Raw genomic sequence first — 26,852 nt, forward strand, 5'->3', positions numbered from 1 at the left:
TAAAATAATTGTAATTGATACAGAATTATCAACGGTAATTTTTAATAGAAATGTTCATTTTTTTTACATGACCCTAATCATGTAAAGCAGAAATAAGTATGAGAGGATAACATATGCTTGCGTGCATCCTTATCCTTTCACTAATGTGAAACTTACTTTATTATATGTATTACTTTAAGAAGTGTAATCTTCATTTCAAATGTAGCTATTGGCGGGAGATCTAGTAGACTCGATAGTTTTTTTCATTTGTTTAGTGGAGATAAACCTATATTTTTATTCGGAGGACATTAATTATTCGGTATCGGTTAATGAAGTTCGTGCCCTTATAGAGAAAGCATGTCAATTGATAACCTATAGAATGGCATAAGCTTGTCAAATAGTTCATTCCCGTGTTATGAGTAGAAGAGTCAAACTTTAGCTAACAACAACTATCCTGGATAATTAAAATCCGCCCATTGAATCTTCTCGCACGATTTCCGCAGGGAGTCAACGGTGAGTTACTACTTGTTAGACTTGTCTCGTTACAGGATACAGTCAGGATTGGGCTTGATGAGTTTCGAAAGGATGGTGATGGAGTCGTCAAAAGCGTTATGTGCTTGATTGCTAGTCATCAAATGTGTAATGTTAGAGCCATTCTAATGCTTCGCTTCTCGCGGAGCTGATGAAAAACGGTCTACCATGTAAAAGTGTTGAGGGAAATTTTAAGTGGCACATTAAACTAAGCGACTATATTTTCTAATAGAGAAATGTCAGTGCCAAGTTTCAACAAGACTTGCTTTATAGAGCTAATGTGTTCCTCTACACACTGATATCGAAGGAGAGCAAAGGTTGACGATAATTCAACGTGTTGGTTGATGACTGCGAAAGTCGGTGAGATATATTCCTTTAAGTTAATCCAGGAAAGACATAACATTAAGTCAGAGTAAAGTACTCTGACTAATGTTATTAGATTGAGAGTTCCTGCAGGCAATTGAAAAAGAAACGTTTGATAAAATTATGACTACTTTTGTGACAAAGGTTGAAGGTCACGACGTTTTTATAAGATGCCATTTTGACAAATCTCGTTTTCTCAGTATATCAATTTTAATTTTATTGGACGAATATCGATGCTTGAGGTCACCTCTGCTGCAATATGGTTGTTTGGTTTCCACGGAAAGGTCGATTTGTATCAACAGTGAAGACAGTAACTGCATTTCTGATCCGCGAAAAAAAATAGTTGGCGTAGATTTTTAGATAGGTAATGAACACGACCTGATAACCTCGCACGGAGGTTACTAATCGCGTTAAATGTGTCCGTTCGGAAAGTCAAACGCCTATGTGCACTATTCTGCGAAGGATTAGAATCTCGTGTGCGCGGAGACAACTACTCTTCGTACGTTATGGGGCGTTGTCGTGAGTGTAAAATGCAATGACTATTCTTTCGATAGCCCGAAGCTTAAATTTATCCTAACAAACACAGTCTAGCGTTCTATAAGTTCTGGGCTACCGAGACTACCTCATTTAGAGAGTTTCCTGTAACTGAGAAAAAATAGCCTTCCCGAATGGTTCCTGAATCTGTGAATATAGCTCTTCAAGCTTAAGCTTCGTGGTATGGCCTTAGTTTTTTGGGCATCAAGCTAATTACATGGAAGCTGGCTTTCCTTGCTGAGCCTATCCAGTAAGTTTTGTGAGGAAAATATCGCTGCAAAAAGTCTGATATAGTGAAAACTAATGTTAAATGGCTCCCAGTTTTGGGATAGCTATTAGCGTCCTCGGTCCGTATATGAAATGTTTATACATTTTTAACTAGGCAAGTAAAAAAACAATTATTCTTTGTTCAAATTAGAGATGACCTACTTTGTTATTTGCAACGAGTAGCATAGGACATTTTTGTCACTCATTGTTTGGTCAGTTTCTTTTTTCTCGATGGAAACAGTGGAAAAATACGATATTGCTGAGCTCATATTGTGCCGCATCAAGCCCGATCCTAATTGCCGGAGTTGGATAAGGCTTCAAACTGTGCTCAAATAGCAACACTGCGTGCTTTCCATTCCCACACCTACCTTCAGAAAATATTGATCTCAAGAATAACCTATTTTCATGATCGGGAAATAGGGAAATCCTGTTACTTTTGTAACGATTTAAGGTTACCTTGGGCCTGAAAGGGTCTGGCAGTACTGAATATTAGGTTTGATAAGGCAGGAGTTATAGTTTGGCTGGGTCCTTCTCACAGGACAGACAGACTAATCCACTTAGCAATATTTTCGTGGCCATAACCTGGCAAGCTGAATATAGAATTAAGCGCACACCTTTCCATCAAGCTCGGCGTAAAGATATGTGAGATAGAACCTTTATGCCTTTACGGGAGTAACTTTATAATCCGCGACCCGGGCACAATTGATCTTCCTTAATTAATAATCAATATCCTAGAAGGTATTCAAATTTAATTTTTTTCTCCTGTCAAGAGATTTAGTCTTCAGTCATGAAGTTCCCTACATTCCTGATGTCATTATCTTCCCACTTAAACTTCTCAATCAAAGTTCTTCAAAGTCAAATCAAAGTTTTCAAAACTAACTGCTGAATGCTTGTGTTTAGTATTTAGGTCCTATAATGGCAAAAGATAACGTCAGTATTTGGTTGTGTGCAATAGATTGTCTTATTTTAAAGAGGAGTCATCATGTTGAGTAGAAGGTACTCTTAAACTGAAACGACGGCTTTTTCGGCGAAGACTTTTTTAGTCTTCGTTAAGTTAGTTCTCTTAGTTAAGTTCGCAGCGAAAGACGAGTCCTATCGTAGACAATTACAAGATAGAAAGGTTTTTTCGTTTGTTTATTCGTTTAGGCTGATTCGCATCTGGGAACGAGAGCATTTTAGATTGCAGTATAGCGCGGCGTCGTAGACGGTTAACCTTTTGGTTGAAGAGTGCATAAGTTAAACTATACAGCATCGATTTATTATAAACACACAATTTAAGAATTAGTTGCTAGGGATATTTAACAGCTGCTGGTAAAAGTTTTAAAATTAAAGATTGGCTCTTTTTGTGCAATTTTTCTTCGGCTGTAGCGAACGCCTATAGCCCTCAGAATGGAAAGTCTTTTTTTTTAAAACAAAATCTTTGGTTTTCGAATTTTGATTTTTGTTAAAAATATGTAAAGTAACGATTATTTTCTTTTTCCTAACTTAATTAGATCGTATAGTGTTTTATTAAGAGAATGTTTATGTACGGATTGTTTCAAAACTTGGAACTCGATCGTTGAAGGCTTAAAGACGAATAGAACCGGGGTGTGCGCTTGTATTCGTTTGAAAGTAAGAAAATTGAAAGTTGTGATTTAGTAGACACAACTTCGAAAGTTATATGATTGCCTTGAGTAGGTAAGTGAAACTAGGTGAGTTGGGATGTTTTCGAACGCCATCAATCTCACAGATTAGCACAAAATTTATAATTGCCAAAGCAATTTTTTATTCAGAAATTTCCATTTTTCTCTGCTAAATAAGATCGGTATCCCATGGTCCCATGAGTCTGTCCGGAACAATGTTTTCTTTGCTGAGCTTTATTACCTCTTCAGTAAGTGAATTCGAGCATTCAAAAGCATCAAGTATATATTCATAGATAAAAGCTTCAACGGTTTTCGTGCTATTTTGAATGGAGGTTTGATGAGGCAATGCTTTGATGGAAGTGGCCTCTACGAGAGAAAATTCGTCTTATAACACGCGTAATATAAGAGAAAGATGACCCTTTTGAGCAATTCTCTTAATAACTGTTTAGTGCTTGATAATTACTCAATATTTTTCTTCTGTTGTACATTGTTGTGTATATTTTGCAGAAGTCAAAACTACCAGCTAATAACATATTGGCAGCGTTTTGACCGTATGCATTGTAGTATCTGTCCATGGTAGCGCCTAGTAAAAATGGTAAGTTATCAAACGAGATAGTGGTACATATAGCGTTTTATTCTGTCCATTTAAGCTATTCAAAATGTCGTTTGTGTATGTTGGTTAAAAGGGTCGGTCGACTTCTGTGTTATATTGTCCTGAGCTTCAGGATCGGTAAGTACTTCCATTCAACTGAGCTGTAAGATTGTTGGAACAAACTTGCGCTGTTAGATGGGTCATTTCGCGACGTCCCTTCATGCTACGCATTATATATTAGCAAATGTCTAAATAAAAGCTGAATACCCTGTTATAGCTCAGTTGGCCCCTGTCTGCTAAGGCTGTAGAAGTAGTGGAACACTGCTAAGCTCCAACTTCCCAACGTTTGACCCTATTCCTTTGCATGTTGCAAAATGAGCACAAAGGAACAATAAATAATGAGCTTCACATATCGTGGAACAGTATCATTGTGTGCTGTCTAGCTACGAAGACATTAAGAAGAATCGAATCAATCGAATTTGGCCAACGGCTTCCAGTGGCGAAATCCAGATTTGCAGACATTAGGACATTTCTATAATAAGATCAAGGATCTATTAGGTGAATGGTACAACAACTTCTGTTTGATATGTTAATGAATAACCAAAAAGCAAGGCGTTAATTAGGACGCGAACCACACACCCTGGATAAATCTGTGTGAAATGATGACATGATATTTTAGCAACCTAATATAAGTGTGTTCGATATGAAATTAGGAGATGCTTGATTCGCCGAACTATTCAAACGCAGCGATTTGTCAGAATTTCGGCTCTATGGTTAATATCACATCTCGTCTCTCTCTCTCTCTCTCTCTCTCTCTCTCTCTCTCTCTTTGATCAGACAACTCCCTGACTATGGCCAAAGTAACGAGGTTTAGGTCTCTCTTTTTTGTGTGAAAAGCAATACATTTTTTTCACCAAGATACGGCAGTATGCTGTCAGTGGCTATATTTATTGTTGAATCGTTTTATCGTCCAATGCCGCTTTCAATTTTTCAGCCGCTGATGGTACTCGATCGTCGACTTCACGACAGCCGGACTCTTCATGGATCCATGGGTGTAACTAAAATATATATAGTACATGCATCATTGCTTTTCCCTGACAGCACAGAAGGGTTACAGGCTGATGGTGGTTCTTGCTTCTCGACTGTATTACTAATATAACAAAATGAAGCACTTTTCACATTTACAAATAGCAAGCTCTGTATTCTACCTCTATTGTGATAGAAGTAAGGTAAATTTCGCGAGTAGATATTATTTGGTAAACAGTAATTAAAACTTATCTCCATTTGTAAAGGGTAGAATGAATACAACTACTATAACTGTTACACATGTATTACAGAGAATGTAAAAAACATATTCGACATAAACAGGACGTAAATGTCAGCAAAAACCACTTAGGCAATCTCTTTTATAACTTCACCTACCTTGTATTTAGTTATGAAAACCGTAGCGTTAGTTAGGGTAGCTCTGTTGGGACAGCGATTGTGCCGTAGGACTTCACACTATTATATAGGCTTACCGTGTATAGAATAGAACGCCAACAATAGAACTGTATATGCCCTATAAATTTCGCATAAACCCTATTTTCTTTTAGACACACTTTGATTCATTAAATTTTAATGTCATTAACTGTAATGGTCTCTGCGATGTCCAGACTATAAGGATCAAAAATCGAGATGAGAGGAAGCAGTGGGTGCCCTCTTGCGGATACCGGTATAAATGTAGCGTCCCTTCTCAAAGGTGTTTTACTTCCATAGGCAATGACACGCACGTGGCACGTGTTTCTTATTTATTTTTTTCTCTTGATGTTTTTCGCATCCGGACAGAGTGGTGATTTATCATTGTTAGCTTTAGTTATTGAATAGCTTTGATCTGTACTAAACAGCGTTTCTACGTCACTCTATTCAAAAAAGTTCTGTCTTTTCTCGTTTACTTACTTGCTGAAGTTCAAACGGCCGTTATTGTACATGAAAACTTAATGTATATGCTGCTGTTTACTTCAATGTATAAGAAATAGTTGAATGTTTTAGGTCTGCTTTTGATAAAAGCAGATACACATTCTCCCCCTATTGTCTATTCCATTTCCGACAGTTAAGCTACTTTGAAATTATCGCTACTACTTCGCGTTGATAATTAAGCATCAGAGAAGCATTACGCGACTTCATAGGACGTTAGTGGCCTTGTTGCGGTCATGCTGGTGCCTGAGGGCCTCTATGCGCCGTAACTACCTTGTAACGCATACATACACACAGACGCACACATAGAGACACAGTCAACAAGCATCCGTGAAATGACTGAAGGTCATTATTGTGATTATGGTATCGTGCCGAGGAATAATGAGGATCTATGGTTTGTTTCTTCTCAGTGTTTATCCACGCTATTCGTGTATTTACTTAGTATGCACGCAGACACGTGGCGATCTGAAACTGGGAGAATTTTAACTAACAGTTACTATTATTATTATTTGTAGTCTTCAAAGGCGTCCGTAGCGAAGCAGAGCACACTCCCAAACAATTGGAAAGGACGCAGTTCCTCTTTTCATCGTTATATTGAGGTCGTTCCTCGCCTCGCCCACCTGCTTTGACGTGGCTATGGTAGTATTTGTAATTAGGCCGCGGTGCGGACAAAATTATATTTCGGTTGGAACAATAACAAGGCTAACAGCTGTGAAGGACCTACTTGTAAAGATCTCCAGAACGAAAGAATCTTACTACTAGAGGTCCTGTCCCTTGTGTGCAGCTTTATAATACACCGCGATAGCCCATGGTAGCTAAAATGGTGTTCCTATCGTTGTATTTAATTTTTATGCTTCGGTTTTTTTGGTCATATGTACCTGTCTGTATACGCATATATGCTTGCCTGACTGTTCATGTGCGACGGTATTTACCACTTGTCTTTATTGGCGAACCAATTGATTCCGTACACTTGTCCTATATCGGCTTCGCTCTGGCCGTACGCTGTTATAAGTTACGCCGCGATTACGGACGACAGAGGCCAATGATTGAACTGCAATGGAGAGGACCACCTCTTTCGGTTTGCTCGGACCGTTCCAAATAGAAGCCTCTTCGATGACAATAAGCGCCGCTACCAACATCAGTTCATCCGTATCATTGTCTTCAGATGTCACTGGCATACAGGGAGCGGTCGTAAGGATCCAAATCGATGGTGACAACAGAATACATTTGTTGATATCTCTGATTCATGATTAGCAAGTGAAGTGTACGTTAACGGTCATGATCGCCGAATGAGTGCCATATGATGTAGTATTTGAGCTTCGTTGCTTCTGAAATTCTACTGAAGCTGTAATATTTCGTGATAACAGAAATATTAATCAAGCAGCAATGGCAATAATGATACCAAGCCAACGCGACTATAATTTCGGACCGGGTAGCGGCTTTTCAATGTATATATTTTCTCGTTTAGCGTGTCAATCGTTATTTCTTCGAGTCAGAAACGGGGCCTGTACACATTTTTTTCGTTTTGTAACGACTGACACAATTTTATTTATTTAACAGAGTTCATTGCTGACTTTATTACTCAGCTATAGCAAGCGTTGTTTGTCCATCGCTCTCAGCATGCATCGATCCATTATCGTTAGACTGTTCAACTTGATCAGAACTTTTTGGTTAGGTAATTATAAAGGCGTCTGTCCGCACTCAGCCATTTCATTGGGGATCCCCCATTTGGGTGCGCCTGAATAAACTGCAACCCCTAAAGCCACCCCGAAACCAGTTATGTGCGTATCTCATCATGCAGCTATTGTGGAAATCGTGGCAATATTGTGCTAGAGTATTTTTCTTCCATATTCGAAACATGTCCCTTGGGGCATACTGATTATATCCACGGCTAAATATCATCGTACTCGTACGTCATGCACACGTATGTAGCAGTATCTTTGGGTGGTCCTCTAATTTTAGCACGCCGTAACTAGCTAAATCTTTACATTGTTCAGCCAAACGCGTTAACAGAGAAATTTCATTACAGGACATCGAAAATTTCTAATTACACCTTTGGACTTGTAAAAGAAGTTTTATAATTCACTTATCAGGTACAATGTTGTTGGTGAAGCAACGGGGTTCCATTCGATCTTCAAAAAAAGTCGCCAATATTCTATCTTCTGAATAGGATTTTCTCGTCCAGAAAAAAAAGGCACGTACAAATTCATGCTAGCTATCTACTGACCGTCGACCAGACATGTGCACATGCACATGGTGTCGTGGTGTATGTGTACAGATGCGACAGTACGTACACCTACTGCGCTTGTGGATGCACATGCGTGTAATCAATGTATGTTCTGGTTAGGGAATAGACAGGCACCTTTTATTTGGACGAAAAGCAGCATTACAGCGTTTTTGTAAATACCTTGTCAATAATGACACGTTGTCAGAGCTGGTCTTACTCGTAAAAACCAATGATCGATGTGGACACTGTCGATATAGAGCGACCGTTCCCCTCAGGCGATTCCGCCCTGTCTTTGGCTCCATCAACACCATTTCCTTCCCAACAGGAAAGCATCTCTCGTAGACTTGAGCGCACTTCCCATATTCGCCATATGCAGATTATGGGGTCGAGGAGAAACTTTGTGCTCATCAAAGCTGCTCTTACCATATCAGCGGCCATCGCCAAATAATAGCCGTCCCAATGAGAGCCGTATAGCGGGCAGTGCTCACAAAACAGTATTGCAAATACTAAATCCGGCAAGAAGCCTATGCTGAATGTTATTAGTACATAGAGGGAGGTGTAGAGGTGATTACGCGACGCGTCGGTATATCGTGACGATTGGCAGCACAGCGAAATGATTAATGCGCAGTAAAGAAGCCAAGAAAGGCCAAATGGAGCCATGACTACAGTTGTAACAATGAGTAGCACATCTATATCGAATAGGTCTGTCGGATGCGACTGGCAGGCCGCGCTCGTAAAATCCGGCCGTGGCAAATAGAAGTACGCGAACAATAATGCTGCCCCGAACCACTCGAGAATAATCACACCGAACGCTCGATGTTTTGATAGCATCGTCGTATGAATCCAGATGACGGGACGGTATAACTCAATCGCGTGAATGATGCCAACAGTTAGAAGATTCAGCGCTGCTACGAAAAAAGCCGTTGCTGTGACAAATTGAGCCAGCAATGCCGCACAATGAAACTGCCTTAACGCAGGTTTATCGATAGCAACCGTCTCAGCGTAAAACAGTACGTGAATAAAAGCAATTAGGGTATTGACGAATAGAACATGCAAGATCAGTATGAACAGCGGGCTAGCTGGCCGATGTAGCCATCGACTAGAGGCCAATATCGTTATGGAAAGCGCGATCGCCACAATGTTAACGGCGGCGCGAGCTGACCGGAAACCAAAGCGGAATTCGGCTAATTCGTAGAGATTTTCTGGAAGCTCGGGACTGATCGAGTCCGAAGCCGTTATCAATGTCTCCGCATAAAGTGGTGTCACAGGCCCCATCGTGTACTTTGCCAGTATTCAGCTTCCTCGTCCGTTCGTCGTTGACTTTTCCGAGGGCGTCGTTGAGCTGATCAATTTAGTCCAGTCTTCTTTTTCTTTTGGTGATTTCCAAGCAATGGCTGCTGGCAGGGGATCGCACAGTTGCCCATATGAAGGACAGAAGTTGGACTCTGAAAACAGTAGCAGAAGAAGGACACAACGACGTTAGTTAGTCGCGGGCTAGCAGCTAACAGAAGAGAGAAAGCATTGCCAGCCGAAACATAATGAAAAACCTGTTGTAATAATTTTTGGCGATGGTTTTGAGGTTACGTTGTGTTAACACCGCACTGCAAATAGGCACTAAGTAGTAACTGGTGAATCATTTACGAAAATACCCACGCACATTGCTGGATTATGCCAAATTTGTGAGCGGTACACAACCGAAGCCTTTCGTGAACAAACCTGTTTTTTTTTTAAATTTAAACCAGCTGAATGAGTAGTCAACTTACTTTTTTGATTTTTCTTTTTTCGAGATGAACATATACCATTTCAATAGCGGTTTTCGCGGCGCAGTTGTTCTAGCATTATTTATTTTGTTCACTCATGACGAATCTATCTATATTTTTACTTGCTCGACCCTTGTGGGCGGCCAAGCGATGATACTCGCTATTTTCTCTGGCAACGCACGGCTCAGGCGAGGTGATAAGAAAGGCGGGTATGTAGGCTGGAGCAAGGTATTGAAGAATCAGGACTATCCACAAACCAAATGGCCGACCTAATCTTTGTTTCTTCTCGGTTTCGAATCAGACCTTTTTGTTGCTATAGGAGACAGCTGGCTCGTCAGTCCCAACACATTAGTTCAAGCAGCTATTTTTGTTTTTGCACGCGGCCTGATCGCTCATGCCAGTAGCGCTGCTCACCCTAGACTACTGCTTGGGGACCGCGTAGACCGGCAAAAATTCGTCCGTAAGCAAAAACGCTTTGCAGCGATGACTTATGCATAGATTGCCGGACCAGCCTGTGGCATACCAGCAGCGTGTAGCAGTAAGAACCCCCATGAAACTACTGAGTATTGGATCATTTAGTTTGTGGTAAGATGCTCCAGTAACTCTCAAGCGAACTATGCAAACTCTATAGATCTCTTTGATTCTGCTTTACATGTTCGTTCGATGCGACCCCCCCTGTAACAGTTGACAAAGTTATTTTTGCATTTCCGTACCGTACTTACCTACTTAGGTCCCGCCTTTCTCTATCACGATTGACTGTCTTGCTGACTAAGTGATGGTACTCGCACGGTTTTTGTGCATTTAGAGAAAAAAAATCTCGACGACAGAGGGTGCCTATGATGCTATCAACATAACCAAGCATTGTTTAGATGAGAACATCAATTATTATCATAGAAGAGTTTTAGTGAGGCTGGCCGCAACCTATGCGATTCTACGAGAGTGTAGCAACTATAGTGGCTACTATCAACAGGTGTATCATGCAATAAAGGAGCACCGTTGGTTTGTTGGCCATTGATCAGGTTCGCCTGAGCTATATTTATAGGGTACCATTCGTGTGTAGTTGTTTTCGGCTAATTCGTATCGGCCGAGTGACTTCAGATCCTTCGCTGCTGAAAGGCGATAGCAAAAAAGAAGCAGATGTACAAACAAAAGAAAGCAAATAGAAAAAAAGAAAGGAAAGACAAATGCACACGGGCATCCAGGAGAAGCAAGCGACGTGTTCTCGCTTAATGCTACCTGGGCGAACTGTCAGCAGCGTGGGTGCCCAGCAGATGAGTGCATGGGCCCGTAAAGCTAGCACTCGATGATCCAACCAGTTGCTATCTCTCAAATGTTCTCTTTCCGGAACGAATGTTCCATATCCGGAACGAACGATAACTATTCACTGGTTGAAAAGATGTGCCTCTCTACACTAATCTACGTACAATTAAATAGCCTTCTTACTACTGTGACAATGAGCCTATAGAAAGATCTCCTGTGGTTTCTACTATCCATGAAAAAACGGATATGACAAGACAGACCAAACGAATTAGGAATGTGCAATGCGCGCATTATATTGTATAATCTGCTTACGCACATATAATCTGTTATTTACAATATGATCAGATATAACTATTTTATTTTCTGCTGTGCATGTGGAACATGCACATGTGGAGTCATTGAATTTTCACGCAAAAAGGCTAGCAAACCCACGTTACTTACCGACCTAATTCTGGTAACAGTCACGCGGAAACTATAATGTGTATTATACACATGCGTACACACATAGATACGCGCTGTTTCGAATTTGCTTTCTTGTGTGTGATGATATTATCTATATTAAACTGGAGATAATTATATATGTCAAAGATCTGACGTACGGGCTGAATATGAAGCGCTGAAGGAACGTGTACAGTTTTGGACTGATCTTGAACTTTGAGGAGGCGATTTTGCCCCTCGGTCATTCAAAGTGATTATACACGCGGAGCCGTTGTACGTTACTGTAACAATAGATTTCCGCCAGATCGTTGTTATTATTATTATTTTTTAATTTCCTTTATCTACTCTCTTATTTGATTACTTTTATACTACTCTGCTACTACCAACTAAGGACCCTGTTTTTTCTGAACTGCACGCTAAGTTATTTACACAGGGGCCACCTAAAGTAACTATTTCAATGCGCTCAATCCAGGCCTATCTCAATTAGTCTGACACGAACGGAAAAACTTTTTTTTTTCTATGTAAAGGGTATGAAATGCTTGCTTGCAATAAGCACACATCCAGAATGGACGCTAACTACGGTTTCTGCCTTAATTATGCATAAAAAGAATTCTGGCCTTTTCAAAAAAAGTTTTCAACCATTCACGAAAAAGTTAGCCTATATGCTTGCGTTATTCATTGAGGAACTTCAGAGGAAGAGTTTTGATGAACATTTGTTAGGTGTTAATCTTCTTTTTATTCTTTTTTTTTAAAAGGAAGAGGATTTTAAAAGGAGATATCTAGAAAAAATTATCATTTAATAGATAGACTAAATACGCAGTCCATAGTCTACTTTGCAGTCGACGATTACCACGAGCCACCAGTTATCGTGAGGCAATAGTTATTACTGTGCTTCATATAGCACAGAATTGAATGTCAAACAATAACTTCATTGACCGTGCTCAATTACTGATTTGTTTTATACGGGGTAGTATCATACGAAACGTCAATTGCTTCATGTTTAACATAAATTGCTAGAAGTTAGACACACAAGCGATGCTTAAATTATAATTAACAACACCAGGTAATTATTATTCAGTAATGCTAAGCAATTTCTAAGTGAAGCCGACTACATGATTGTTAGGGCAAGTGTAAAATCGTCCTTTTCCCGGACCATTTAAACCTGCATTGCCTCACAAGTTAGTATTCTTACCTTAGTAAAGTTCCAGGCTTTCATGTGAGTGGTATAGCCTTGTCCTATTCGTCACTCAAGTCCAGTCTAGAATAGCTAAATCATATGCAAGCTATGGAAATGAAAATTTGCTAAGGAACAATATTATGGCTGTCTTTACAATGGGTTTACTGACCAGCCCGATATGTGTATGTGCGTATGGCATGCTAGAATAGGTTTTTTGATAGAACCTGAAAAGGCTCATGCATGAGCTTCACTTTAAGGACTCATTTGCCATCCGCAGGTCCTCAGGGCAAACTTCAGATATTCAAACTTGCATGCAGATCTACGAAAGCCTATGGCAGTTTTTGGGCTAGGCCTGGAGGTGGCCTGGTAGGCTTTTCCAACGTTAACGTTTTGAACTACGCAACTTTCGCTTTCGCAACATACGTCCCTGCCGCACGAGTTAAAATAGAATAATCAAACACTATTATCATTGAATTGGTATATTTCGCACAAGCGTAGTATTTTGTATGAAATAAATGGGTCGTGAAACATACTACCCAGAGTGAGAAATTGGTCATGTTTAACAGCACCGATTTGCCTCATTTAACATTACGATTCATAGTGTTGATCTAGTAGCTTTCTCTTTTCTTGAATAGGCCTTCGCTGTTTGTGTAGCGCTATGATGTAATAGTTACATTTTCAAAAACAAACAGTTATACAAACGTAGACGCGAGTGTTCGGGTCATCATGATGGGCACGATGCTAGTTCTAGTAATAGTAGAACGCGTATGATTCAAAGGAAACTAGCTTCGCAGCCCCCTGTAAGCTAGCGTGTGGCCGTGGCCATCAAAAATGGACGTCGAAAGGCGAGCAAAAGGCCGAACGGAGCACTTTAGTAAAGCTCAGATGGCAGATGGAGTTTGTCCAAGTACAATATACAGCTGTTTATATTAAAACAAGCCATATTAGGTATACTTACGATATGGACACTCTGAGCAAGATAGGAGCTGTTACGCGCTCCAGCAAACTCCGGACATTTATGGCGGCAAAATTAACTAATACTATAGATCTCATAATGCGTCACGTTGAACAGTTCTCAGTGATTGTAAACGTTTAAAATGTACGTTTCCGTACGTAGGGGCACGGTTTTAAAGCAGAAATAAAGATGCGATGACTGATGATAGCAGGCGTCAATATAATCCAAGCGAGTCTATCTGAAGCTTCGCACGCTTTGTGTAAATATTTTTAACTAATGAACAAGTGGAATCAATCTGGACTGCACGGAAATGCTGATAGCGAATAGATCTGCGTTTGTAATTCGAGTCTTCCAGGTACGGGACACACTTTGCTTCAGACAACTAAGTGTGTTCTTGACGCGACCGTGATTGATTGAAGGAAGGTCTTATCTACGACGCCATCTTATGCTGCTTTATCAGCCTGCCGTGACGAAACAGCGCGTTCAACACGTTCTTTTTTTACGTTTGCCATTGAATCGATAGAATGAGTTTAGCGGAACGCCTTCAACATTCCGTGTTGTTTCAGCCTCTATCTAAACTGTTGCCCCAAAGTAGGTTGTCGTTCCGTGCGTCGATCCAAATCTGTGCGAATATTTTTAATGATTCGGCTCTTTATTGGCAGCGTGCTCCATTGGACATCACCCTCGATGCCATCTGGTCGCCGCTGGGGTGTAACCAGATGGATATGACACTGCAACTGAATATCGATGGATGAACACTTTCCTCTAGGGAAACTGCCAGAGGCCGATCGACAGGCGAATGTACCATTGACCTGCGTCGTCATTCCGACGACGACTACCGTATCACTTCTCAGACAGGCAGATCCATCTGATAGCACATACAAAACACGAACGCAGGGATAAACAAGGTGGTGAAAAAAGTGCTCATACATCAAAGAAAATGTTCATACATTCGGATATCATACTGGCATATAACATCAGAATATTTGCTTGGCTTTAAATATTATATCGGTGCATCGAATTGGATTTAGTTTTTGATTTTAAGCCCCTCGTAATCAGCCTGTTACGACAAGCACGATTCTAAAGCGATTCCCAAAGATGGAGAAAGCCAATCAACGAGCCTGGACAATTGCTATTAAACATAGTTCTTGGACTACAAGCCTGTACGTAACATCGTTTATTTGGCAGCGACATGACAAGATACTTTATAGTCAACAAACAATGCCGACTAAATGTGGATAAGATGATAATAAAATCCATACTATATCAGCTCAAGTGCCGTTCCGGATTCATAGGAGACCTTTTTAATTTCGCGCGAACTTTAAAAATGGGTCAGTGCACATCAGTGCATAACCGTTCTGATGGGTTGTCTGCGCGCTTGCTAGATATCAAGTAGTGAAGATATAATACTGGTTCTCAAGTTCTCAATACAATTTCTGTTAGCTTGATGTAAAAAGGACGTATTTTATCCAATTTAACTGTCAGCTTGAAGGCAAAAAAAACCTTGCTGCGTTTCTGGCTATTGCCATATTCGTGCCATTTAAATATATTTCTGTTATTGCTGGCCAATGTTTGACAATTTTTTCGATCGTCATTCTACAGAATGCGGCATTTTTAACCTCTTCAAGGACTGAGATAGTTATTTTTTTCTAGAATTAGTCATTTATTCAAAAAGAAAGTGTTTAGATCGGAAAGATGCTACCGGAAACACTTTTCTATTGAAGAAAAATCGAGTGACGTCGAGAGTTTGGAAGCCAGAATGAGTATGGATCACTGACAGATGCGTTGCGAGTCATGCCGGAGACTTACACCCTGAATTTTTTTTTTGTTTTGTCTTACAAGTTTATAGAAAAACTGAGGCTACAGAAAGACGGACAGGCAGACACCTCATATGTGAGACTGTACCAGAGGGAATCATAAGTCGCTAAAAAGTGTCTTCTGTAAAATCTGAACGATCTGTGTATGTCACTACATTGTTGTAATGGGTTTATTTGGGAAACCTTAAATATGACAACATTGATACATGCCTTATTCATTAGTTACACTGACGCTCGCACCCAACAGTAATCCCTTTTTTAACTTAACTATGTTTTATGACGGAAATATTGATATATGTTATTATGCTGTCAGCGACTGAACTATCCTCACAGTTCAGTATTAAACTATATATGAATAAATACACGCCTGCGAGTAGGCTGACATTGAATCTAGGCGTTATCATCGCCTCAATCGTCGGTCGGTAGCGTTCATTTAAGTAAAGCTGTAAAAAGTAGTGTTGGCGAAGATATAGTTCTTTCGATTGGGGAAAGCAAAGCTGACATCAGTCCCATACTGATACTATAACTGGTCCCTGACGCATTACAGACAATCTAGAATCTAACACTCGAGACTGTTATACTTACTTTGATTAACTCAAGTTCTTAAATAACTCCTGCAAGCGACTGAATACTTTTCGCCATCCTCCTTATATAATCCTACTTATATAAGCCTACGAAAAACACCCCGAATCGGAAAGTCGACCGTGAGAAAGGAAGATGTCAGAAACAAGTAGGATGAACGAGTCGACCAGCTATTGTCCGGTGGACACCGGATCGGGTCCGGTGTCCGGTCGACGATCACGGGGCTACTGCCTATAATGAACAATGCTACTCACAATTAAAATTCCTGTATCATCACCACTGTCGCTATTGAATTGACAGTTTATCACTTTGCTAGTGTAAGCAATAGCAACAAACCCATTTGTATGGATTCTCAATGTGTAGAACCAAAAATCGCAGTAAAGTTTTCCTCAATCCGAGTTTTATACGTATTCAGCGACTGTTTCAGAACAACAGAACCAGATTTTACTATCGCTCGGGCTAAATAAGGTCTACTTGAAATCTGCAAATATGACAAGTTGTATTCTTCTGAAGATCGAAGATTGCACATAATCTATATGAATAAATAAAAACTAGCCAGATTAATTGACTCTGTTCTTTGCTGTCAAGAAGAAAAGTGTTTTTTTCTTCTTTTTTTTTTTTTTTCCAATTTTGACCCAGATACACTTTAAAATGTGGGAATATTCGCTTTCTATTAAAAACAGTAGCCAAGGAGTAGACCAATTTAATGAAATATAGAATTATGGCTGTTGATCAATTTTCCATGCATTAAAATTTATAAGGTTTTGGGCGAAAAAGAAAAGAAGCTTTTTTCTTCGTAGTTTGACTATATAAAATATAGGCCATGGTTGTTGTGTCTGAAGGCTGAACTACGTCCACTCGAATAGATATGTCGAAAATGATTAATTATCGACAGTTTGTTGAGCTTCTCTGTACAATCGAGGGTGGAACGAAAGAGCCGAACCCGCAATGGCTGTGGCCGGTTAGCGCTATTCGAATTTAATGGTCCTATTTCCTTAACGTGCTGTATCAAAATACATCCTATATGATCTGAAAAGATATTGATTCGCCACAAACTCGATCAATTGTGTCTGTAGCACCAAGCAGAATACTGCCGTACACATGGAAGTTCATCAAGGGTGACAATTCCTGATGCTAAGTGAATACTCCTCCTGCACACGTAGTTGATACTGATTCGATATTGTTAGTTACGATTGGACAAAGCGAACGCTACCGCGTTTCCTATTCAGTTTAATATGATTCGGCCAACGTATGTTCCTACCTAGACACGAAAAGCGACATGTCGGTGTAAACAAATTATAGAAAAATTTGCCCCATTGATAGAAAACTAGCTAATACTTTCGTAATATAATCAGGTTGATGATGTAAAGTTATCTTTAGACATCGAGTAAGTGACTGGCGTCTTCACGTAATCGATTCTACTCTGAATACGCGTCATTAGGCAAAAGTACGCGCGGTATGACCAAATGTGTGCTCTTCTTGCCCCTGGTCCAATATTGTGGCGGAGCCTGTAATAAAAAGAATATGACTTTTGACAGACGATAACCAGTTTAGCCGTATGAAGGCTATGTTGGAACCGAACAAAAGTGAATCAAGGTTGCGTGGTTGTTTGAAGGGGTAGGATTAGGAACTCAATACGCTTTTGGACGTTACAACTTGTCAAAGATCGACGATAGAGGCTTGGCGTGCAACCGTAACGTTGAATGGGGCCCTGATGGCACGTTTCGTACTAGTTCAACAGTGAGAACTACTATAAATATAGCATAGATGTCAGCATAATTTCAACTTGATGACAAAATGAAAAAATCAGATATACGATTTCATTTGCATCAACTAATAGTTTCTTTCCCTTTACGCACGTACACCTGGTCAAATCTAAATTTTTAAGGAAAAAGCTCACCGAAATTCCTGTACGTTTAAATTTCTATAGAATTGTTGTTACTTTGCTCCTATTATAGCAAGCAGCCCTCACGCGATGAAACATTCTGTTGAAGATAATGGTCATGATGATGTAGGTAATATGTCCCGTTGTACAAACAGCACAAGTCATATGCATAACGCGAGCAGGTCGCGGAGTGACAGCGCTTAATTTAAACTGCGACAATCCAATAGTAAACGTTAGTTGAAGACGTTACCAATGTCCGCAATGCTACCTTCACGTTTGTGTACGGCCGTTCAAAATGCACGTATATTCCGCCTGTCCCGACCTCTATGTGAACGTACGAAAACGTCTTCATTTAGGCAGGAAAACTTGGTGCTGGTCGACGTAGCACCATCATACACTTTGCAGTTTGAAACGAATTTGCTTCGGTTGAAAGCTCCTGTCAGATCTGTTCATTATGTGAAGTGGGTTAAGTTTTTGTGCCAAAAGCTGAAGGGATAGATGCACGCACATCGAATTTGATGAGCCCGCCCTAAGGAAAGGGTCATTTTAACGCCCTTGCTTATATGCATTTCTGTTAACTCTGACTATGGCGGCAGAAACTACGACAATTCGGTGCTATGCCTTCACTTGAAGCCATCTAGATACAATAGCGCTCAATTATGTGAAATTATTATTGTGAAAACTCGGTCATCACGCGCATGTGCTATTCGTTGAACTCATTCTCATCGAAAGAACGGAACGCTTTTTACATAGAACGTGTGGGATACGTTATTGTTCCGTTGTTGCATTTATTTAATCTACAGGGCAACAAAGCATAGCGAAATGTCCCATGGATATCTGGGGGTTTGTCATAGTTTACAAAATTGCCACACGTACATTCGGTAACAAACGAACCATACCAACCTATAGGAAATCACAATATTTCCAGTCGCTCACAGTATGGGTGTATAAAGATTGTTATATGTAGCAGCTTGAGATACGTATACTTGTGGTGTCATAGTCTCAGCGAGCAACGTAAACTAGACACAATTGTCGATCACACGTAAACTTCTGGCCAGATTTGCAACAGACTGTGGTGTGTCTTACCGTGCTTTCGTTAGCAAACATTGGTCGTGCTCGTTTATATAAAACATTATCAAGGAATACTTGATAATTGTGCTTTATCTACCGGAAAAGTTAAGTTGTTAAGGCGTTCTTGTGTAAAATGGCAGTGTCACTACCTTTGTTGTACACATACCCATTGCCTTTCTCTTTAACCCGGTGCCATTTAATAGTTCATTTCATTAGGCTATCCTAATAGGAACTAATGAATTCCCATTGCATCCAGTCTAGCGTAAAGTATAGCTAGATAGCAGATCTTCACGGTTCCGATTCATCTAAGATCCTGCAGCATTAATTCCGTTATCTCGTTACAGCTGTCCCGTCGCAATAATTCTGTCTTCCTAATTTAGTCAACCTATTGACTTGCTTGAGTAACCTCATCATGTTGCACCTCGTTTTCCTCTACAAAAGGTTTCCTTTGACAAGCACATAACGGCTTTTTGGTGGGCCCCATTTCTACCTTTCGACATTACGTATAGAATTCATCCCGGGCTATTTAGCTACAATCGCAATTGATTTACCACCGAATCATAAAAAGTGAAAAATAAGTTGGGCATTTTGTAGAAGACCAAACAGGTTCCTGTATAGCCCGTTCGCAGCGGTTATCAAGCATATTGCCAACAAATCGGGTATCGAGGTCACCATTATGCTCTATGGAAAAAGCAATTCCACCGAGCGAATATGTCGGTTACATTTGACGCGCACTTTTGTCTAGGATGACCTGCGCGAACGACCCGCAAAGAATCAGCTTAAAACAAGGAAACGATTGGGGGCAACAGACGCAGACTGATTTTTCTAATCTAATGTATATAGAAATAATGAGGACAAGCTGACATGTTTATGAGGAACATTTAACATTAGTAACTAGTGTTCAGCGCAAAATGACCGAGGGAACAAACATCGCAGTATTTTATATAAACAGTATCTGAAGTAGTAACAATAGTTTAGTCCTCAGCTATGCACTCAGGGAAAATGGTGGACTGGGAAAAATAGGTGTTTTGCCAGACCAGCATAACAGACAGTATTTGGCCACCTGTTTTGAAATTGAATGTAAAACGAAAGGCGCGAAATTTCGTGTTTTTTGCGTCGTTCTTATACTCACGTCATGCTTTAAGCCCGCGACATGCAAGTATATACGATTAAATAGCAACTAACAGTGACGCATTGTTGCTAAAGCACTCATCGAGCCGGGTTTGTTCGAGTTTATTACTTGTTTACTGAAATAGTCAAGAATCATCGTCGTTCTTATTCATGCCAAATAAGATTTAAAAAGGACCTATATTGAAGCAGTGAAACCTTCCCAGCAGGAAGAGCCGAAAGGACTTCACGTCTAAGGAGACGGATTGAAGGTTTAGGAAAAATTTCTTATGCGGTGTCCGTCCGTAAAAGTCGCTTGTAAGTACAACGCTTTCAAGGCATTCGAGCGGGGAGCAGTAGGTCGATAAGTTGCAGAAGATAACCGGAATTTACCCAGACAAAGGAGGTCATTTGTTGTATCGTAGAAATGAGCAAAAAGTTTAATTAAAATATATCGTTTATCTACGTAGGTCTACGAACCATCGAGCAATAGCTCAGTTGAACACACTACGGGCCGCCATAAACACAACGTACGTTTTGTTTTTATGCTATCTTAAACTGCTTTCTATTGATAGTTGATAACTGATTTTATATTTTGGCCAAATCCAAAATAGAATAATGAAAAATGTTTGGTTGTTTTAATTGGGCTATATTCCAAGGTCCCCTAACCATACGCACACCTTTAACGTAAGTATTACGGCAGTCATACAAATTCGGTGACACCACGCGTTTCAAGAGTATTATAATTAATGTTCGAACGATAGGAAGCCCACTGCTGCTTCTGTTGCTGCAGCAGATACTCGCCTTTTTGGTCATTATTTTCACATGGATGAAATATAAATGCTATTTTTAGTACAATAACATGGCCGAGCTGGGTGCAATTATCTCAAAATAAGGAAATAAATGAACTGATACGTTAGCTTCAGTCGTTGGTCCAGCTATATATATATACGCTTATTATTACGGCACGTGTCGACTGGGTCAGATGTGTGCGTGATGCTTACATAGGGTGAATGGTTTTTTGCTATGACAAAGCGGACAACGGCAGAAATTGCGCTTCTGGCAAAGGACTCACCGGTCCAGCTTTTGGACAGTAACGTTTATCGTTATTGCAAATTGGATACTTCACAACGGACCATTTCTGGTAAATAATATAGGAAACGCTTGTTATGAACGATGAAACGGTTGGATTTTACCTGCGGGATGATGCCGGTCGTGATTACGTTGTTGTGCCAATTAAGTGACCTCATCTTAACACGCTTATCTATCTTACGTTACTGTGCGTGCGATGAAGCATGTATTCATTCATGCTTCTATAAAAATTCGTCCGTTACACTCGATTAACACTACAAGGTGAATTGGTCATTTAAAGGAGCCGTAGGGGAAGGCCTACATGAAAGTTAACTACTTATTATTTAAGTTTCACACAGTTGCTAGAGATAATTCGATCCTGTAATTCAGTTGCTATACGCATGGTCTCTGAATGTATTACACATTTAACAAATGGTGCTGTCTTTAAAAATCGGATCTACCTCACCTTCGAAAAGGCGCTTGACTTCAGTTTGCTTTAGGCAAAGCGAGACGATTCTCTCTCGCAGTCTCTGCTACAAGTCATTGGCCTTTCGATGATAATTTGCTCAGCTCCTATGGACGATCTATCCACGGTTGACTGATCCGCGGATTGACTTCGGACTTTTATCCAGTGTTGCACAGTTTGTATGACCAGACCCAGGTCTTGCCTCACTTCGTATAGAGTATACGCCTCTTGGTTATCCTCCAAACATAAAGTTGTCAGATAATGCGCGTCGGTCAAGCACTTCATTGTGGCGCGCAGAGCTATGCTGAAGACATCGCTACGTTCAAATCTTCAAGCTAGAAAACAGGATTCCAATTTTCGACTGTATATAATTGTTATTTATATATCTTCTTCGCTTTAGCACATTTAGCTTTGGTCGCTTAGCACCATTTTCAATGCACTACGAAGAACCATTCTTTTGTAACCCAACCCCTAAACAGACCACCACGTGCTTTTTAGCAACGAGGCCGCTTAAATAGATTTTTTTTATTTGATACTTTTTTTTTTTTAAGAAACATCTCTTGCCAATGAGCTTTTGTATGACCTCGGGAGCGGACCATCGGGAGCTGTTTTCGCCTCATTAGTAAATTTAGCTTCGAAGTAACTCAACGATGACTTCTTCTATTTTGGTTGAAAAAGATTAAATCTTGATTAAAGGTTAAATCAGTATATCTGACACATCTAAGCTTTGATAGCCAGTACCGATGACGGCAACGGAGTGTTTTGTACGCGGGCTGATTCATTCGGCTGGAGAACGAATCGCAATGTTCGAGATGCTGTGCAGTGGCACAGATACTCTCAATATCGTCTCCAACGCACGAGTGACATTACTGGACAGACATGCGTAAACAGATGGCCATTGGAGATGGGTTTCAAATCCTATTAGGGAAATGAGGGAATATGGCTTGAGCGTGAGGTAATAAGCCCTTTTAGAAAATGCAATATAACAGAAAGGATCTTAGTTGCGGCAGTTTGTGTACAACTTTAGGGGATTTCGTTGTGGTACGGTAGCTGATGTGTCTCTGATCTGATTTCTGACCAATGTAATGCATGTTATTATAGTGTCTATGTGGGTGAGATGCTCTCATTAGTTCACAATCTGGACTATTAGACTCAACGGAAATTCGATTTTGGCGTCTTCTGGTTTCGACTAGTTAGTGAAGGCCTGCACAGGCACACTCGCGTTTTAAAGCAAATGAACTAATATCCCTTCGTGGCTAGTGTGATTGATTAGGAACATTTATATTAAATCAATCTACTTCTTATTTATAAGAACAAAAGCATCTTTTATTTAAAGGAAAACAACAGCAGTTTAGTCTATGGGTGGCAATAGACGAGCAGTGATTGGGTCAGTGCCGATCAGGCGTAGCGCACCATGTAATAATGTAACCATGTAAAAAGGAAAATCAAGTGCAGCAGCTAAATTAGTTTTAATATTAAAAGTGCTATTATAAAAATGCTACTTTTATTAACTACGTCAACAGAAGTGGGTCTGAGCATTTGCGTAATTCCACCCCTTTTTTTGTTGTTTGACAGGGTCGTGTGTAGCTGGCAATAAAAAATATAGCGAAAGACAAGTAGAGAGGCCAAAATATTATATAAGAGTTATGTGTGTGTGTGTGTGTGTGTGTGTGTTAGCGCCATGCAGGCTAAGGCGTTTAACATTTATAAGCAATTCCACAGGATCATTAGCCGTGCGTTGTGAAACGATGGCTACGATCGGAACGCGCGGAGAACTGAAGACGATTCAAGTATTCGTATGATGTTGAAGTTCGAAACGCCAGGCCCTAATGTGCCTGCCCATGGCGTCTTCTTTAAACTAGCAGAACACGTATGACTGCTGTTCAGCTGATTCCATGAGGATTTTCCAGCCGTTTGTTAAATTCGACTCGCAACTATGATCGAGACTACACGACTGTTATCTGAAGATAGAAGAAAACGTCGTAATGAAGGTATGCTAGTTAAACCAGTTGGACAGCTCAACATGAACCTGTTCGTTTTTAGCAAATGGATCTCCCGTTTGTTGTATTGTAGGAAAGATCAGAGAGGACAGATGTGAATTCTATTCCGCTTGACGGCCTTGCTCTAGGCGAATTTTCACACCGTTCGAGCTAACTAACTTAACTTCAATAATGAACGATCGTCGGCACCGAGCTTCCACCCTTTGCTTTTTAAGTTTTCGGACTATTCGAAAAAAAAAACGGGCAAAGGTTTTGTTGTAAGTTAAACTAAGCGATGTAAAAGATGCTCATAAGTGAATAGTTAATACTTAAAGCAAAAGTCAAAGTATTAACTTATGAAATTAATTGTTAATTATTACCACTGCGACAAACTGGTGCGCTACCTAAATACACGCACGCTACGAATAGCAGTCCGTGCATTTAGGCACGCCTTGATGTTACGTTAATAGGTGACAGTAGCAATCTTCTTGATAGGCCTTAGTTATATTGCCTAATGTAAATGTAAACGTTATTGCAGTTGGTAAGATAACTACGTTTAGGATTATGAATGAGAAATGACAGTGGGTAACACAGGCTGTAGTGGATGCTCTACTATTAATCTAGCTTTGAACTGATGATTGTTTACATTTGACTTAGCGAATGTAACGTACACAGTTCGTCTGCGATCGACTTCAGTCCAACAGCGAGACTTCTCGTTGCTACATCGTCCGCGACCGTTCAGTATGCCTCACCCTGTGACGGTTCAGCACACTGAGCGGTTGAAGCGGCAAAACTGCTATAACATATGGTAGCCACTGCATGCTTTCGAAAACGATCAGCACCGACAGTGTCGCTGGCTCTGACCGGTCCTTTATCGATCATTCCCACCGATTATTCCCTACGATTTTCTTCCAGTCGAATTAACCCAAAAGATACGTGTAATAGATAAACTATAAAAATGATTCGTTTCGACGAACCGGTAGCGGATACTGTAAGACACTCATTGCGGGTGAAACCTAGCTAAATTCAGCCTAATTCAGCTAAGGCCCCCTAAGACATTATTTGCTTGAAACATTCCTATACAATCGTAGAAGTTTGATCTATTTTGAAGGTGCTCGATCTTCAGTGCGTCCATGACGAGCATAAAATTCTCTTTGATCTTGCATTCATCCTTAGCAAAAAAGTTGAGTAGATTTATCAACGCCAATACTAATGTAAATATTGGGACCTAGTAACCGTCCCCGCTCTAGAGAATATCTAGGCAAATCCAAACCGATCATTGTTCTCAACACTATCGTTAATTACTACCACGCAAAAAATGTTTACCGATGACTTTTTAAAAGTATTCTGTGTTCGTTGAATAGGCTATTTTTACCATAATTTTTGAAAGCATCAAGAGATAATATCAATTAATTGCAAAGTTGGCGAAATCTACAACAAAGTCTGCAAAGTTGGAACGGAACTACACACACACACACACACACACACACACACACACACACACACATATATATATATCCTTATATGATAGAATATTGCTTACGGTAAAGAAAACAACAGGTTGTTCAACGTCGCTGTTTATTTTCTTCTGGTACTCGGTAGGTTATTTAAGGTTGACACCCCCACATCGCCTTGGACGCCTACTATAGCAAAGCCCATTATAAGGCGTAGCTGTGCGTAATACTTTGTGTCAGATTGACGTATTTATTGCCAGAATCTGCTTGGCCGTGAAGCCTTTCTATTAAACAGCTCAGATCCCTCGCGTTCACGAACTCTTTTTTGATTTAACATTGTCCAATATCTTCAAAATGCCGTCTAAAGCGTGAAAAATCCAGAGGTGGTTATTTCCGATTTTCGTGTAATTTAGTATTATGTGTATTATAACCAAATTAGGGCACTATATGTCTAAACATAGAGTTAAGTGCTTATAGCTCAGACGGACCGGAGCGTCCGTTATTGAAGCAGAGTTACCGATATATGCTGGACGAATTCAGAGAATCGGTACGCAGAGGACTCTAGAGCCGCCCTCTAATATTCATGATATTACAAAATACAATACACATTCGATGTCCGTCGATTAGTTCTTAGGAGCATTTCATTCAGTAAAATAGGGGTGTCTTGAGCTGCTTGTTCGGTTGGTCTGAAATATCTGATTTTGATTGAGGCACGAACGATTTCACTTGAATGATGGTCAGGCACGTTTTTCATAGATGTATGATTACTTTTCGAGAAAGCAATTCGGGTGATCTTTTAGTTTACAAACGCAGGTCAGAAATAGATGATGACGTCTCAAACCTTCATCCCAGAACACTTTACAAACCATTGTCATTCTAGATACCCGGCCTAATATACGAAACCTCATTCGGTAGCGGGGTATCAATTAATAATAGTTTCGTGTTACAATTCGTATTTGTTTATTGTGCTTTTCCATCAGCAAATATCCTCTATGGGCCAACGTGTGTAAGTATGTGAACAAAGTACATGTTTTCGTAGGTAAACTGCAAGATTTCATAGTGGTCATGTCGCCACTTACCATTCCTGCAGGTCAGGTTCGAATTAGGCTTTGGAAAGAATTATTCGTACCCGAATAACTAAATCAGGCCATAGGCCTATTTTATAAAATATGTCTACAACAACTCAGCATCCGTAGCTGCTTCGGCTATAAAGATCGGCCTTTGGGAGTTCTGCAGGCTTAATTGTTGGTCATTAAACAACTCTTGGTTTATGTGCTCCGTATACGGGAATTATATCAGACTAAACGATGTGTCTGTGAGCTCTGGAAAGTATCTCGTGATAACCTTTCGTCCGAAAGTTGCTATCAAGCCGTGTTAGCGGTTTCATAGATATCATCACGAATTGAGTTTGCGAATTATTTTTCCATATGCCGCTAGACACGTTCGCAAGTGAGATACGCAAAGGGTCTTGAGTTTTCACTACTACTATTTGCATTAAGACGTGACAAAAGAACATTCACTCATCACAAGGTAGCCCTGTACTTCATCCCAATTTGTCCATAGCAAAAAAGTGATCGATCACACGGTTACGCGTCCAAGAATCACATCAAGCGGCACGATCCTTCCGTTTCGAGTCTTACGTCCGGTATCGCCGTCAGGCGTTCCATTAGACACATGACTGGTTCCCAGCGCTATCCCAGACTCAAAGCAGAACTGTTGGTATATTTGTATCGACTAATGCAAATGTATAACGTGTTTTTAG

The 26,852-nt window shown here is 40.2% G+C and overlaps 1 protein-coding gene and 1 long non-coding RNA gene across 6 annotated transcripts in view; one reads left to right on the plus strand and one right to left on the minus strand.

The window, feature by feature from the left end:
- The window catches only part of LOC111268164 (uncharacterized), a 46,598-nt gene that overhangs the window by 3,435 nt on the left and 16,311 nt on the right, over positions 1 to 26,852 (plus strand). For 3 of the 4 annotated variants that reach the window (XR_002685038.2, XR_015314104.1, XR_002685046.2), the window contains exon 2: positions 23,380 to 23,648. The exons of the other annotated variant lie outside the window; for it this stretch is intronic. This is a non-coding gene — a long non-coding RNA (uncharacterized LOC111268164). The remainder of the gene's footprint in view (positions 1 to 23,379; positions 23,649 to 26,852) is intronic. 4 annotated transcript variants of the gene reach the window in all.
- Positions 4,887 to 18,413, minus strand: LOC111268160 (uncharacterized). Of its 2 annotated transcripts, none has more exons than XM_022846944.2 (2): positions 18,211 to 18,413; positions 4,887 to 9,513 (listed from the first exon to the last, which is right to left on the minus strand). In XM_022846944.2, exon 2 carries the CDS (start codon positions 9,341 to 9,343, stop codon positions 8,282 to 8,284), a length of 1,062 nt encoding a protein of 353 aa, XP_022702679.1. In that variant the 5' UTR covers positions 9,344 to 9,513; positions 18,211 to 18,413; the 3' UTR covers positions 4,887 to 8,281. The 2 variants fall into 2 exon arrangements, with proteins under 2 accessions (XP_022702679.1, XP_022702678.1); XM_022846943.2 differs by having other exon boundaries at positions 17,958 to 18,413.

Source organism: Varroa jacobsoni, unplaced genomic scaffold, assembly GCF_002532875.2.
Source record: "Varroa jacobsoni isolate VJ856 unplaced genomic scaffold, vjacob_1.0 scaffold_1263, whole genome shotgun sequence".
Lineage (NCBI taxonomy): Eukaryota > Metazoa > Arthropoda > Arachnida > Mesostigmata > Varroidae > Varroa > Varroa jacobsoni.